The sequence below is a fragment of the Physcomitrium patens genome, chromosome 9, assembly GCF_059467195.1.
Source record: "Physcomitrium patens ecotype Gransden chromosome 9, ASM5946719v1, whole genome shotgun sequence".
NCBI classification, from domain to species: Eukaryota; Viridiplantae; Streptophyta; class Bryopsida; order Funariales; family Funariaceae; genus Physcomitrium; species Physcomitrium patens.
Window position 1 is genome coordinate 8,959,273 of NC_143418.1, and position 15,029 is coordinate 8,974,301.

At 39.0% G+C, this 15,029-nt stretch overlaps 2 protein-coding genes and 1 long non-coding RNA gene across 5 annotated transcripts; 1 reads left to right on the forward strand and 2 right to left on the reverse strand.

The window, feature by feature from the left end:
* The first annotated feature begins 1,364 nt into the window (after positions 1-1,364).
* On the forward strand, positions 1,365-5,780 carry LOC112287054 (uncharacterized). Of its 2 annotated transcripts, XR_012218263.2 has the most exons (5): positions 1,365-2,409; positions 2,579-2,690; positions 3,164-3,499; positions 3,726-3,853; positions 4,019-5,780. It is a non-coding gene; the product is annotated as an uncharacterized LOC112287054 (long non-coding RNA). The 2 variants fall into 2 exon arrangements; XR_016504731.1 differs by having other exon boundaries at positions 3,164-3,853.
* An 889-nt stretch (positions 5,781-6,669) lies between these two features.
* On the reverse strand, positions 6,670-8,667 carry LOC112286279 (GTP-binding nuclear protein Ran1A). Its single transcript, XM_024528026.3, has one exon. The coding sequence runs from the start codon at positions 7,896-7,898 to the stop codon at positions 7,227-7,229; it is 672 nt and encodes a 223-aa protein (XP_024383794.1). The 5' UTR covers positions 7,899-8,667; the 3' UTR covers positions 6,670-7,226.
* Positions 8,668-8,959: 292 nt separating this feature from the next.
* On the reverse strand, positions 8,960-13,781 carry LOC112286278 (choline transporter protein 1). Of its 2 annotated transcripts, none has more exons than XM_073536095.2 (10): positions 12,418-13,781; positions 11,945-12,303; positions 11,681-11,826; positions 11,336-11,519; positions 11,128-11,204; positions 10,835-10,948; positions 10,312-10,668; positions 9,933-10,190; positions 9,591-9,818; positions 8,960-9,456 (listed from the first exon to the last, which is right to left on the reverse strand). In XM_073536095.2, exons 1-10 carry the CDS (start codon positions 12,756-12,758, stop codon positions 9,445-9,447), a joined length of 2,076 nt encoding a protein of 691 aa, XP_073392196.1. In that variant the 5' UTR covers positions 12,759-13,781; the 3' UTR covers positions 8,960-9,444. The 2 variants fall into 2 exon arrangements, with proteins under 2 accessions (XP_073392196.1, XP_024383792.1); XM_024528024.3 differs by having other exon boundaries at positions 8,960-9,472; positions 12,418-13,779.
* Between the last annotated feature and the right edge of the window lie 1,248 nt (positions 13,782-15,029).

Here is a 15,029-nt window from a genome sequence, read left to right on the forward strand (position 1 = left end):
TAAGCAAGAATAACCATCTTAAGAGCCAAGTCAATCTTGCTAAATAGAGTTTTTTTTTTTTTTTTTTTTTTTTTTTAATGCAAGGATAGGTAAGAAAGTATAGACAATACAAAGAATTGTGCTCTATTTTATTTGTTTATTAAAGAAGTCATAAACCTAAAATTAGTAATTATTCTAAAATATTTGAATATTTTATATATTGCAAAGGCATAAGTAAAGCTACTTTAATATTATATGATTTGTGTCAATAAGGTGGGTATATTGCATGTTTTCAACTGCCATTAATCAAACTTCTTGAGCAATAGTAGATTTGTCTATGGTGTAGATAATAATAAATTCTATGTCTTTAAATAGATGGAGGTATTTATTTTTGTTATGAATGAAAGTTATATTTATTATTTTGATATTTTAGGCTTAAGTTTGAGTAGTGGAAGTTGATTTGAAAGCTTGACTAAGAATCAATTGGAAGAAACTATAAGAGAATTTATTAAGAATGGGGCTCAATTATACCTAAATTATTTTTTTAGTGATAATGTGGTTGAAGTCTTTAATCAGTTGAAAGTCTAGCTAATAGAATGCTTTTGCAACATATTCTATGAATAGTAAATTAATAACATTTTTCAAATTCTCAATACTTGTTTTTTTTTTGTTAATTAAATTATAAAGATGCAATGCTCAGCTATAGAAGCAATTGTGTGGCTATGTACTATTTCCTTGACTAATAAATGTCTTCTATGTGGCAACTCATGTTTGATATTTGTTTTGAATCAACAATAAATTTTATTAGTAACATTTTGTGATATAACAATTATTACATGATTCTGGAACATAACATTGAAGTGCACACATTTATCCTAGAATAGTTTGTATTTGGTGATAGGAATGTCTTTAAGGTTGATATAGACTAAATAAGACTAGACTATTAATATCTAGTATAGAAGAGGTAAAAAAAGAGATATTTGAGAGTTGGTATAGTAGAACAAATCCTTAGTTGATTCCCTTTTCTTCTATTCTTTTTTAATCTTGTGTATAAAGTAAGTTGTTGGGATTCAGAAAATAAAGCCTTGTATTTATATTTCTCCTTATAATTTTATTTGTAATTTAACACTAGTCCTATTGAGACATAGTAGAAGCTTAAGTATAGAACCTATTATGATATAGCTATGCACTATTGTTTTATTTAATATATATTTTCTATGTGATTAGACATGATTGGTATTTGTTTTAGCCCAACAATAAATTTTGTTAGCAACATATACTAATATGATACAAAGTTTAAAGCAAGGTATATGGTCTAATAGTAGTATGAAACTTGTATTTGATGGGTTGAAATTTATTATTTGTTCCACAAACAAGCACCTTATTACAAATAGACATCTTTGTTTTTTGGCTTTTTCATTTTTGAAATTATAATCCTTGTCTTGGATCTTGTTAATTTAATCCAACAATATTATGTATTATAGAAATTTTATTTTATTTTATAATATAAAAATAAGTTTTTATAGCAAGGTTTGTTATTTTTTTTGGTGTTAATTCCTTAAATTTAGTTATATCAATTTGCATAGTTACTGCCGCACACCAAACAACCCCAAAAGAACCCTATAAGAAAAGAACCTAATTAACCACCGTTGTAATTAACCTAACTATCCTGAACCCCAAAAGAAAAGAACCTAATTAACCATCGTTGTAGAAATTAATAGATATTCACATCAGATGTTGCATGTCACAGTTTTTTTACTAATTTGTTATTGTTTTGCTGTGTTTCGAATCTGAACAGTTATGTAGCAGAATGGGTGGTAATTGCTCTTAAGTTTTTATTGTATGTGAGAATGACCAATACATTCATATTCCATTGCATGTCAGTATAGTTAACAAACGTACATTAAATTGTCGAAGCTGCTTCATTATCTTTTAGATAATTAACACTAAATTTTTATGTCCTTTGGAAAGAGAAATCCTTAAAGTTAATTTTAAAAAATTACTTTAATACTATAGAAAATTAATCGTATTGCATTCTACTTCAAAAATCACTCTAAATTCTTAGATAGAGGTTGAAAACAGTAGTCACGTTTTTTGTAATAAAGAAATAAATTGAACACATAAAATTGATCACACAAAGCCCTATACTTTGTATATCTTTACGAAGCGATGCCAAGGAGACAGCCGTCTTGAAACAAACTAGGCACCAATTAAAAACTTAACTTGAAGAAAAAAAACACGTTCACACCCCATAGATTTCTTATAAATCAGCAATAAATATATATCTGTCTGTTAAGATCCATGAATATCGTGGTTTCGTGTGCCCATTTTGAAGCTGTTTAGTGCTGTGGTTGCGATACGAGTTCACTATAGGGGGTTTTTCATGCGACCATGCCAAGTGTTCATTGCATTTGTGGACTTGTCCTAGAGGTGTGGCATGAATCTGTTGCTGTTCCATGTGGGGGTATTCGCGTTGAGAAGTATGATGTTGAAGTGGGTTTGTGTAAGGACTATGATTTTTTAGCTTCTATTTGTGGCGCGGATGTGCTTGCTTGCAAGGTTTGAGAACTGGGTTGTGATGAATTTGGTGAGGATGCAGGAAATGTCTTCATCGCGTTTGCTGTGATTGAAACGATTGATGAGCCAAGAAAGATGAGTCTCATTCCATGCGAGCTGTGGAATTTGTGGGCAAAATGGACGAGGAAGTAAAAGTACGCCCACAGCCAATGATTCCGGACCCACTGAGCAACACAGTTTAATCCATCATCATGTTTTCTTTGCGAAATTCTATTGAATATCACAAATTTCTCTGGCTGAAGGATGTAGTAGTACATTACAAGAAGTGCACCTATTTTGGCTGACATGGTTTTGGGGAACGTGCGGTGAAGTATCATGACATGAAATCGCAGTTTCTAAAGGATTAGTAGATGTTTCATTAGCCATGGATAAAAACTGGAGTCGAAATCTCAAGTAGTGTCTGATTTGTTGTATTTCTCTGTTCCATGCAGACGTGAATTATCGTATCACCACATCTCTTAGCGTTTGCTTTGGATTAGTACCTAATCAATGAATATATTCAGATTGTGCAAGCTTCGGTAATTGAAAGTGACCGAATAATTACCTTCGTTAGGCATTGCGTGAAGACTGTGCTAAGACTGCCATTGAAATGCTTTTCTGGTTGCAGATTCCACCAATTCATCCTTAGCAGAAGAGAATGAACAATGACAAGTGCGCAGTATTTCAAAAGAGAATGTTCACCTATATTTTAGTTATTACAAGCTTTGTAACTAATGTGTTCTTTTTGGTGATTGTTCGAGCACCTGTTCATCTTCATGTCAGCAGTCGTGTATTGCAATAATCATGCTACCCGTTTGATTTAACAATTTTTTGTGATCTTTTGTATTAACGTTTGATCAATTTTTTCGCACTTTCGTTTCGCAGAATTTAGGACATGATTGGTTATTCTAATGTGACTACTGAATAGGACCGCCGTCAAGCAGAGCACTTGCGCGTCCTTTTGGTACGATCCCTTCATGCTGTAATCTTTCAACATTATTGACAATCTTTTCATGGTGTACGTACAATTTCAATTTGGAATGTTTGGCATAGTTCGAGGGCATAATCACGTGAAAATTACGCATGCAAATTGAATTAACTTGAAATTTGAGATACATGTTTCATGTAGTGAGATATCTTCATGTAGCTCTCACAGAAGTATTGTGACCCTGAAATGAAAATTGTGTTAGTTGGGAAATCGCAGCAGATGTAAACTGCTTGAGAATTCCTCTAGAGGTGGACAATGAGCAGTCCAGGTGCAGGCAGTTTGTGTGAAAAGTTTGTGACCAGACATGGTCTATAGCATTAAATTCGATTGGTAAGTTCTGGTGACTCTCTGTATTTTTAGAACAAAATTGCAATAAGAAGTTATGTTTCTATCTGATTTCTTTTTGTTTGTCAGCTTTTGGTGGTTGTTTTCAACAAAGTGGACATGCCCATAAAATAAAATAGTGTCTTACATTTTTATGGTTTTTGGTTGCAGATGGTATTCTAGCTGCTCAATACCTGTTAGTGATGGAGTAGCTTATGTTGTCTAAATTGACAAAGTTCCATTTTTCTTGAATTTTGCAAAGGAGAAGGTCCAAGGTTTAAAACTATAAATTTTAGTGAGAAAAATACAATCAAGGAACTCAAAGATTTTTTTACAAGTCTGGATGTTGGCATTGAAGATATTTTATTTGATACAAGTAGTAACCCATGTTCTTGTGCACTGTGATCTCTTGCATTGCCATCTACCCATTTCATTGATCATCCATGTTCATCCATGTTCAGCTAATGAAAAGATTTCTTTATATCATATTTTATACCTAAGTTGTATTATATAATAGATTAGCTTTTGTAGATTATCCTCTTTTAATATGACTTGTAGATTTGTTAGTGTTGTCTATTATAAAGATGGAAGAAAAAAAAATTATGAATGTTATATTTGTAGAAGTAATAATAGATTTGCAACTATTATGAATATTCATGAACTTCTTAATAATATTTAGAAAAAATTCTTAAGCATTAGTAATGTCAACTATGGAAGTATTGTTTCTATACTATTGAAAGAAATCAACAAGGCCTAATATTTATACAAATAAGCTCTGTAGTTGAGAGAAGCAAGTAGATGAATATCATAAGTAATTCTAAATATTTTTGCTGCTACAAGATGAAAGATCCAAAGTTTTTTATATCAAAGAAGTTTGTTGGAATAAGATCAAAATTTTAAGGATTTTTACAACAAGTTCAGTTTTTTTTAACCTTATATTCTTTTCGTATGTTAACAAAATTAATCAATTTAAATTTATAAACAAAATTTTATTTGATAGTTCTATTTATTAGTTTTTTTTTTATTATTTTTGATGGAAAATGATTCATGACTTCTATAAAATCTAAATTCATTTTTGGAAGTGTTTATGGCCACATTTAGAAAAAAAATTAAAAAATGATACCAAATATAAAAATCTAGTCTTTGCAATAAGGATCATATTCAATTACTATTTATATTGATAAATTCCAACAACTTGCTTGCAACATGGATTAGGACAATAAAGTTCTTACTAATCAATTTAGTGTGGTTTAAAAAAAAATGTCAAAAATCTATTGTTAACTATATCAAAAATAAATTTATTAATATAATTTAATATTCAAGCCATTGCATCCAGCAATTGGCTCTTCGAAAGGAGTCAAGAAAAAAGATTTGATTAAAGAAGAACAAATCAAATCATGAAAATAACTTCCAAATTTTCAAAAATATATTTATTGACATTGGAGTCTATGCAAATTGATATAACTAAATTTAAGGAATTAACACCAAAAAAAATAACAAACCTTGCTATAAAAACTTATGTTTATATTATAAAATAAAATAAAATTTCTATAAGGCATGATCTTGTTGGATTCAATTAACAAGATCCAAGACAAGGATTATAATTTCAAAAATGAAAAAGCCAAAAAACAAAGACGTCTATTTGTACTAAGGAGCTTGTTTGTGGAACAAATAATAAATTTCAACCCATCAAATACAAGTTTCATACTACTATTAGACCATACACCTTGCTTTAAACTTTGTATCATATTAGTATATGCTGCTAACAAAATTTGTTGTTGAGTTAAAACAAATACCAGTCATGTCTAATCACATAGAAAATATATATTAAATAAAACCATAGTGCATAGCTATACCATAATTATTGTTGATTCAAAACAAATATCAATCATGAGTTGCCACATAGAAGACATTTATTAGTCAAGGAAATAGTATAGAATATGTGCAGCATTTTAATCTAAATTAAATTTTTTCAAAGATGTCCAATGCACGGACATTCCATATGGAACACTATATTCATTTTCTCCATTGTCTTCATACACACATGTACGTAAATATTCATAAATCAAACGGAACTGGATGAACTAATAAGTATTTTGTGACAGGGATTTGAAATCTATTTCTCACAAATACAGATGTATGTACACATGTAGAACCGTGCATACGTACTTCAAATATATTTATATGCTGGCAACATGGGGCACACACAATACTTAATCCTGAATCTGTGCGTAAGGTAGCTGGTACACTCGGAAATTGACGATGGATGACGTATGTTGAACCTTACTGTATTGCATGTAATTGAGTACGTTAAGAAAATATATCTCATCAACTAATCCACATGTGCATGCACGAGCTTCATGGCATCAATATACGATAGTTCAGCACCTTCTTCTCTCTCCAAATCAGTCATGTCAATTACGCTGTGAAACAAGCAACTAGCAGCTGTCTACTGTCAGACACTAGGACCAAATTTGCACTGCAGTGCAGATACTGCAAATGATAAGAGGTTCTTGATACGAAAGATGCACTGAAGGAGTGTTTTTTTTTTCAAGTTCTGATGCTCGGATACACTCCTCAGTAAGATTCCACGAGTGGGCATCAAAGTGAAGACTTTTGTTTCGAAATGCATTCAGACACTGTTGCACTAAACGTCCCGAAAATACTGACCCAAGTGACCAACCCATGTCCACTTCGGCATTCAAAACAATGGGAACCAGACCACATGTCATCCGATTAATACCGCAGTTTAAATCATGTGCGTAGGAGATGCAAGGCCAAAATGTCAAAGCCTACCAAGAACTTCACAGGGACAACAGAACTTAAAGAGAATAGGCCAGGCCACGGTCACACTCACAAACTGGGTGGTCACAGTGAGACATCCCGCAGTACAACAGCAACAATGCCTGCTGAAGACTTTAACATCTCAAAGATAGAAAACCTTGTCTCGATACCATAACTAATAATAGGTCACACGCTCCAACTTAAAGTCAATCTTCGCTTCACTCAACGGGAGCTAGTGTCATCTGTCAATCCCCACCGGGGTTATATTTGAAAAGTCCACAAGTGCCTCAGGCGCTATTGGACCATAGCCGCTGCAAGTGCCGAAGTGAAACATAACAGAAACAAGGCTGGTGGGTAAATAATCATTCTGTATCAGGAATTGAAATAATAAAAAGTACGCTTCGCTAGGTCGCATTAAAGGAGCTTCTGTTCCACTTTTGAACGAGGGCGTACATTAGCCACATCTACCCAGGGTCAGAGGGAGCATGGACTGTCCGAGATAAAATCTGAAACCAACGCGTAACCTCGCCACGGCCAACCATCTCAGATCCATGATTAGGCAGAGGACTTGAGGAGGAAAAAATTTACTAATTATCTAATTGTCAAAAGCATCATCATCGTCATCGGGAAGGGGCATCGATTGAGCCTTAGCAAGCTCAGCCTCGTACTGAGCCTGCGCAGCTAAGTCGATCTGAACTTCAGGAGGAGCAAGAGCAGGAGATTCCACGAAGTGCAAGTTCACGTCACCAGCCAACTTTCTGGCAAGGTACAGGTATGGCTTCTCGAAGTTATAGTTCGATTTAGCGGAAATCTCGTAGTATTGGAGGTTCTTCTTCCTGTGGAACGTCACCTGCTTAGCCTTCACCTGCCTGTTCTTCACATCCACCTTGTTTCCGCACAACACGATGGGAATGTTCTCACACACTCTGCACAGATCTCTATGCCATGTGGGCACGTTCTTGTAGGTCAGCCTTGCAGTCACATCGAACATGATAATAGCACATTGCCCATGGATGTAATACCCATCACGCAGACCTCCAAACTTCTCCTGTCCGGCGGTATCCCAACAGTAAAATCGGATGCGTCCGCAGTTGGTGAAGAAATCTAAGGGGTGAACCTCCACACCGATGGTGGGTTCGTACTTCTTCTCGAACTCTCCCGTTAAGTGACGCTTCACAAAGGTGGTCTTCCCGGTTCCTCCATCTCCAACAATAACAAGCTTGAAGCTCGGACAATTGTCAGGCGTAGTCTGTCCGGGCAACGCCATATTGACTATCCGGGATCAAACAGGAGGCAACAATGTCGACTAGAAACTACGATGCTACAAGCGGCGGAGCTGGTTCTGAAAGAAGTAACCAGTGAGACAGAATAGCCCTACTGATGCAGAAGGAGCCTATAAGGCGAGATTTGGAGAACGGCAGGATGTCCTGGATGATTCTAGACCCCAAATTCTAACGTACATTCTAGGACGCCAGTAACGCAATTTTACAGAGGCTGACAGATGGTGCGTCGATGCAGACGCCACCTAAAGTGCGCGCTCAAGAGGGGATGGATTAGGTTTTTTGGGGCGTCCTCGATCTGTTCTTATTTCTCGATGTCATCCGCAGTGGGACATGTGATGAGACTCGCCGCCTGTCTTCACTGTAACCTCAACAAATACAAGAAACCCTAGATATTCAAATTCTCAAGAATAGGACCCAGATAATAAAAGCAGATCTCGTTCGGGTAGTTAATTTAGTTGGGTTTTACTTTTGGCGAGAGAGCGACTACCGTTTTCATCTTTCGCAGCTGCAGTACCGGGCATTTTTTGCGTGAAGTGTTGAGTTTCTTTGCAATCAATTCACGTGGTTGTCTGCATCAAACAGATCACCAGGTCCCAACGAGCTTTAGGTTCACTATGTCCACCAGCTTCATGGGCATTGCTTTGAATATTTGTATCCCTGCCCGCTAAGATAGTTTCATGCGTGCACAGTATTCCATAATTTCTGCATGTGTTGTCTGCGAATTGGTGATTCAGATTCACTATTGCATTTAAGAGCCATTGTTTGAAGTGCGAGATGGGATACTAGATTTCTGATCTCAAGTTGGTACAAGGTGCTGATAATACGTTTGTACAATTCTTCTGGCGTGGGAAGGAACGAACTGAATTTACCATACTTATCAAATGTCATATTCCCTACAGCTAAAGTGTGGTTCATGATACATACTGCAGTGCTCTTAGAAAACTCCGACCTAGTTGCCAGATGATAAAGAGATGCACTTATCGAACAAATCGTCAACAGCTATAAGCACGCAAAAGCGACTGATGAGAAGACCTGACAAATGGGGAAAAGGTCAATTGGCGTGCAATTTATTCATACTCACATGCATGCATATTTGTGTTTAAGTAAAAGTTCAGCCCAAGTGACCTTTTGACAGAGCTTCCACAGTGGAGATTGCTACACAAGCTGCAGCAATCTATTGACCTCAATGGCAAAAAATCAGTCCTATACAAGATGTTTATCAGCAAGCACACAATGTGATGTTGGGTGTAAGCAAGTGAGCCCCGTCTGTTGGCTTAGTCATTTCCTCCTGAAACTCACGCAGCGATCAGCATGTACAGAGGTCAGGCTACCGTTTGGCTTGTTGCTTGCGGGCAGCTTTTTCAGCGCGCGCAGCTTCGTCTGCTTCCACTCGCTTGGCGTGGGACGTGAGCGTATCCAGAAGCAACGGCGGGGCGAACATGGGAGTGCCGTTATTCTCCTCAGAGTCAATGCAGAAGGACAGCAGAATCGTGTCGATTGCCATCTCTACTACGCCGAAGAACATGCCAGCTACAAGGAAGCCTATAAACCAGCAGAACTGGTATCAAACACAAAACGAGTGGTACTCGTCAGAGCAGAGGTAACTGAAGAAATCAATTGAACAAACATTGCAGCTAGAGGTATTGACAAATTGGAAGGAAAGGAGCGACGCTAACCAGCACAGGGAAGAGAGGAGAAGAAACTTTGCTGTGACCCGTTTTGTACTGCTTGGTGTCGAGCATCAAGAAGGCAAAGAGAGCGCTGGCCAAGCTCACAACAACTTTCCCTAGGAATAATATCATGTCACCAATAATATTCACAGCCGCAACCCTCAAGACGTTATTCACTATCAACCCTGTTGCCTTTCCTGCGGCGCGACAGAAGCCTTTGCCATTGATAGCAATCTGCGCACAACAAGAAAAATTCGAATTAGTAGAATTCATTCAATCCTGAGCATCGGACTTCAACAAGCACTTGAAGGAGATGCATTACCGATCTCATAGTCAGAAGCCACGTACCACTATGTAAGCGTTTCGGTTGATAAACTTAATGGTCCACTCGATGCAACCCAAGCAGCACTGCACACAACAACAGCAGATTGTAATGAAGCATCCACCCGGTGCCGCTTCCAATGCCTTGAGCTTCTTCCGCAGCATCTCCAACAAGAACCGAATCATCTCGATGATTGCCACGAGTAGAGAACCCAACGCCATTGATCCCAGACTGTACCGGAACACGCGCTTTGCCGATGATAGAACAGGCAACCAACCCATGTTCTGGATGCAAAACGTGAACCAACAGTCCAGCACAAATTAGTTCAGCTCATTTCATTTGAGCCATGAAAACCATTTAACGATTGAACTGAGCTCTGAAAGAGTTGAAAGTACGCAGACTCACAGCTGTGTCGCCTCTAGCCCAGTAGTACGCGGCTACTGCACCGGCGATTGTTGTTAGACAACACGCAGTGATGAATTGGGTAGTCCAGAAAAACCCAAAAATCTGATACAATATAGCCCACACGAGGTTTTTGCTTTGGTGGACATCATATCCACAGCAGTTGGTATCAGTCACTAGCCCAGCAGTGAGATCATATGCCGCACAACTGTTGTTACAGTTATTTCGTGTCACTGTGCCTGCGCTAACGAGGTAGAGAAACCCTGCTACCCAGTAGATTAAGAATGCACTCTGGAAAATGAATGGAATTATAGGGTATATGAGGAGACTTGGAATTGCTCCCATCGCCTTTGTAGCTACCTGTGCCACAATCCAGACGAAGCACAAACGTTCGGTTAGATTTCTCCTTGAACACTGAAGAATCCAAGGCAGAATGCATTGTGGCATCCGTTTCAGACGTTAGATTAGAAAGATAGCTCGGGAATATAGTGTAAATCGGACAAGATTCATTTCGTTGATTCTGTACCTTGATTACTGCAACGGCAATAATGAGGCGTTTGATCAAGACGAGCGTGACAAGTACTACAACCACAAAAACGATTGACATGATCACCGCCACGATCTTCAAATGGTTAGCCTCCTGTACAATGAAGGACACGCGATTGTGAATTGCAAAGCTTTAGGTCGTAGATCGATTGAATAACACTAAGGATAGCTTCATTCATTATTCCGATCCGAAAACAAAAGTAAAATAAAGGTTGAGAAATTCGAGGGTAAAAGGGTGAAATTCATCAGGGGAAAGGTTGTGATTGGGCTTACGCTTGCAGAAGACGAGAGGACTTTGTTGGCTCCATCTCCTATGACACCCGTCACAACATCCTTGCCAATCCATCCAGCTGCACATCACAACCCCAACGTATTATGCACTAAACCCTAAATCGTTTGACAGATCAACTTTGAACCCAATCTCTGAAGTTGGCACTGATAGCTCGACGCCAACAGCCGAAATGTAGCAACAAGTGCTTACCCTTGATGTAAAAGAACAATGTCACCAGGGCTGTGAGAACATTAAGCAGGATGATCGTAATCCACGTCAATACACCGACGAAGTACCGGACGAGGACAAGGTACGCAATGGAAAGGACTAATGGAGCTATGCCACCACAAACCACAAGAACTGGCCACGCCCTCCCCAAATCTGCAACATATCTCTGCAATCCATACCAAAAACCCAATCAATTGATAACCTTGATGACATCGCATCTCAAATTCAGATGTTATACTGTCCTAGACAAGTGACTGCGAATTGTAAAAGATTAGATGAGTCGTGCGACCCTGAAATTTGACAATTGGTTTGAAGAAAGGTGCGCACCTTTACAATAGCGGCCGGAGAGGATAATGCTTTCTGGACCACTTGGACTATCACATTCCCGGATTGCACTTCAGTGCCGCCAGCTGATTGCCAAAGACTCAAAGAAGTGTTCGAGGGCGTCGAGGCCAGTTGACAGCTCCAGAACACTTTTGGCATGACCATGCAGACGTGTTAATGTAGATTAACTAGAGAAATAAGAGAAGAATACAAAAATGTCCCGTGGAAGCTTTGCAAATAAATCACACGTCGGATAAAGAGACTTACAATTGGTGCTAGTGAAGAGAACAGGATAGCAGGGACCAGTCAGATTGAAAGAAGATGCCTGCTGCTCCGGCGTAAGCATGCTGAAGTAATCGTAGTTGCGAGCACCCCACTCCGACATGGTCAGCTTTATGGGGCCTTCAGGATAGTCGCATACCCAAGTGAGGTTTGTGGCACTTGGGATAGGGCAATCCGCAAGGCAAATGCTGCGCGCATCGCCGAGATTGAAGGGATCAGAAGTCAGCCCGCTCTTGTACACTTGATTGGGGTTCAACCAGTACCGGATGTCGTAGTCCTTGAGATTAGGTGAGCCTTTATTGTCACCGCATGTGTTACCTTTGTAGTCCAATCCATACACAAGCCTGCAAGTCACAATTCCGCAACAAAGTGAAACTAGGCTCTAACAACCACATCGTGTACACACAATCGGGAATCATGCGTAGAAAGAGGGATTGCTAGCAAATGATTGCAAGTACCTCCGGGGATCGCCGTTGTGAAATCCGTAGCTGGATGCAATGATAATGCCAACGCCGTAGGCAAGGAACAAGATGAGGAAGAGAATGTCCCTGCACGTCCTATTCTGCTTGATTCGGGGCTTCTGAGGGCCGGTCCCGGCTTCCTGGTCTGCATACCCCGGCGCAGAGTATATTGGTGGCGCGCTGGGTGAGTAGGGAGCATACGCCGGAGGACCAACGTAGGCTGGTTGCGGGCTTCCATAGTTGGAGGTGTTGTGCACAGGACTTGCACCGAACAAGGGAGTTGTACCCCCGCTTCCCACAATTGCACCCTTCGGTCCGGCCGACTTATTTCGACCCATCTTTCACCTCGCTGTCTACGATTGCTTCTGTAACATCCGTTTTATGATCGACTCCAGAATTAACTGGCGCTTGAATTTAGATATTTGCAAGCTGCTTTTATCTTACTTGACTTTGTTACAATCGGTCGCCGTCTTTCAGTTTGGAACAATTCCGGATTAGTTGAAGTCTTCGGGTTAGACTTCAACTCCGCGTGAAAGTAAAGAATTCTAAGGTAGAGGAGTCCTAGAAACCTCGTGAATGCACGTCTCAATCCTGGGCAACCAACTCTAGAGGTACTTACGCTGAAAATGATCACTACACAAATGTAACTTCGCTATTTCGATCAGGTCCCGAGCGCAAGATAGTTGCCACCACCACCATTCACAAGTAGAACCGGAGCGAGACAAAAGTTGCGTCCTTCCGCTGTCCAGTCTACCAATATATACACACTCACAGGATACCGAACACGGTCTCCAACCCCTGGTTACCGACTCTATTGCACCCAATGCCACAGACAACGACAACCCACTCCATTCACACAAAACCCAGTCGTCGACACACGAGATCTACACCAAACTACACCTTGAGAACGAAATCCCACTAACCTGCACAACACCTCAAATTATTGCCATCGTCAAGGTCCCACTAACAACCCCGCACTGGAACCATTCTCAACAGTCACGAAGCCGGTCCGGCGCCTCAATCCACGAAAAACACCACCACCGCGGCCACGTCTCACAAATTCATCAGGTTCCCGCGACTTATTTCGACCCATCCAATCAACGCCAATCCCACCCGCTCGAGGAGTATCGTCAGAAGCAGAAGAAGCGACGCCAGCCGTCATATACTACTAAAGCAGCAATCCTCCTGTTGGGCTCCCTCTGACGCGTGAATGCCCATGGGTTAGGTGCGATCAGGTGTGGAAGATGAACGGCATCGCAGACGAAAAGACGAAGGAAGTCCAAAGCCAAAGCCAAAGAATTCGGCACACCCGAGTGAGTGCGAGAGCAGGCTCGGCATCGATCAATGTTTCAAGTGGGAGCGTTGGGGGGGGGGGGGGGGTCTTCGAGGAGAGTGTTCGTGGTGGTGGGGGAAGTCTCACATCCGCGTGCATAGTGAAGCTTCCTTTACTTGCTTTCGTCTATTCCCCGCTCTCCTTTTGTCTTGCTTGCCCTGGACTTGCGTTGCTTTAGAGGCATCCCCCTTCCTGGAAACTACGAGTTCCACGTTGAAGTTGACCCATGTGGAGATTTGACTCGCTCTCTTTTGTTCCTTTGTTCATGCTTGTGAGGATTCCTAATATATATATTTTATGTGAGGTTTTTGGAACCGCTGCAATTATTTCGCAATTATTTGTGGTTTGTGTGTATTTGTGTGTGTGTGTGTTTGCTCATGCGTGCACACGAAATTAGCCAATGTTTGTGTCATTGAAGACAAAAATAGTTTTTGTAGGGTTTAGATAGTTAGTTAGTTAGATTTTTTTATTTAATGTTTTTTTTGGAATTATTGTTGTGATATTGGATAAGTTGTGAAAAATATCTGACTTGGAATACCCAAAATCTGTGAACTTCTTGTGGATTCTGTTGATTAATTGGGGTGTAATGAAACCATCTTATATGAGTAATTATTATTTCTAAAGTTGATGTCATAAAAAGAAGGTCAACAAACAAGAACATTTTTTGTATACTTGGTTTCTCTTTGATATTTTGCCCTTTCAAAAAAACCCATTCATTTTTAATATTTTTGTTTTTTGTTTTATTTTTGAAATAAATTATTTGTTTAATAATTCCACTTTTGATGGAAATATAAAGCACTTAAATTATAAAACTTGTGATTCATGTGTACTGTACAGAATTTTGATACACCAAAGACAAAAAGGTGTGTGTGTGTGTCTGTGTGCATGTTTTTTGTTTTTTTTAATAAATTTAATCGATTCAAAAAACTTCGTACAAACAAATATCAGTAGGACAAGGTATAACCTTTTTACAACCAATTATTTCAAGAAAACACGTCGATATCAAATAATATTAATTTCTCATATGATTTTTTAACAGTCTAGTACATGTTGAGATTTTGATGAAATTACAATATAGGCTCTCAGGAAATTGGTGAGCCATTCCAAGTTCTTTTATTGAAAATTTAAATTATGAAACATTATCTTGCAAGATGTAATTTTAAGTATAAATATATAGTATAATTATTAAGTAATAAAAATAATAACATGTGCACACCGACTCCACATTTTTCCCCTTACCGTAGCGGATCCTCCTCCTCTTTTTTTCACCCGGAGA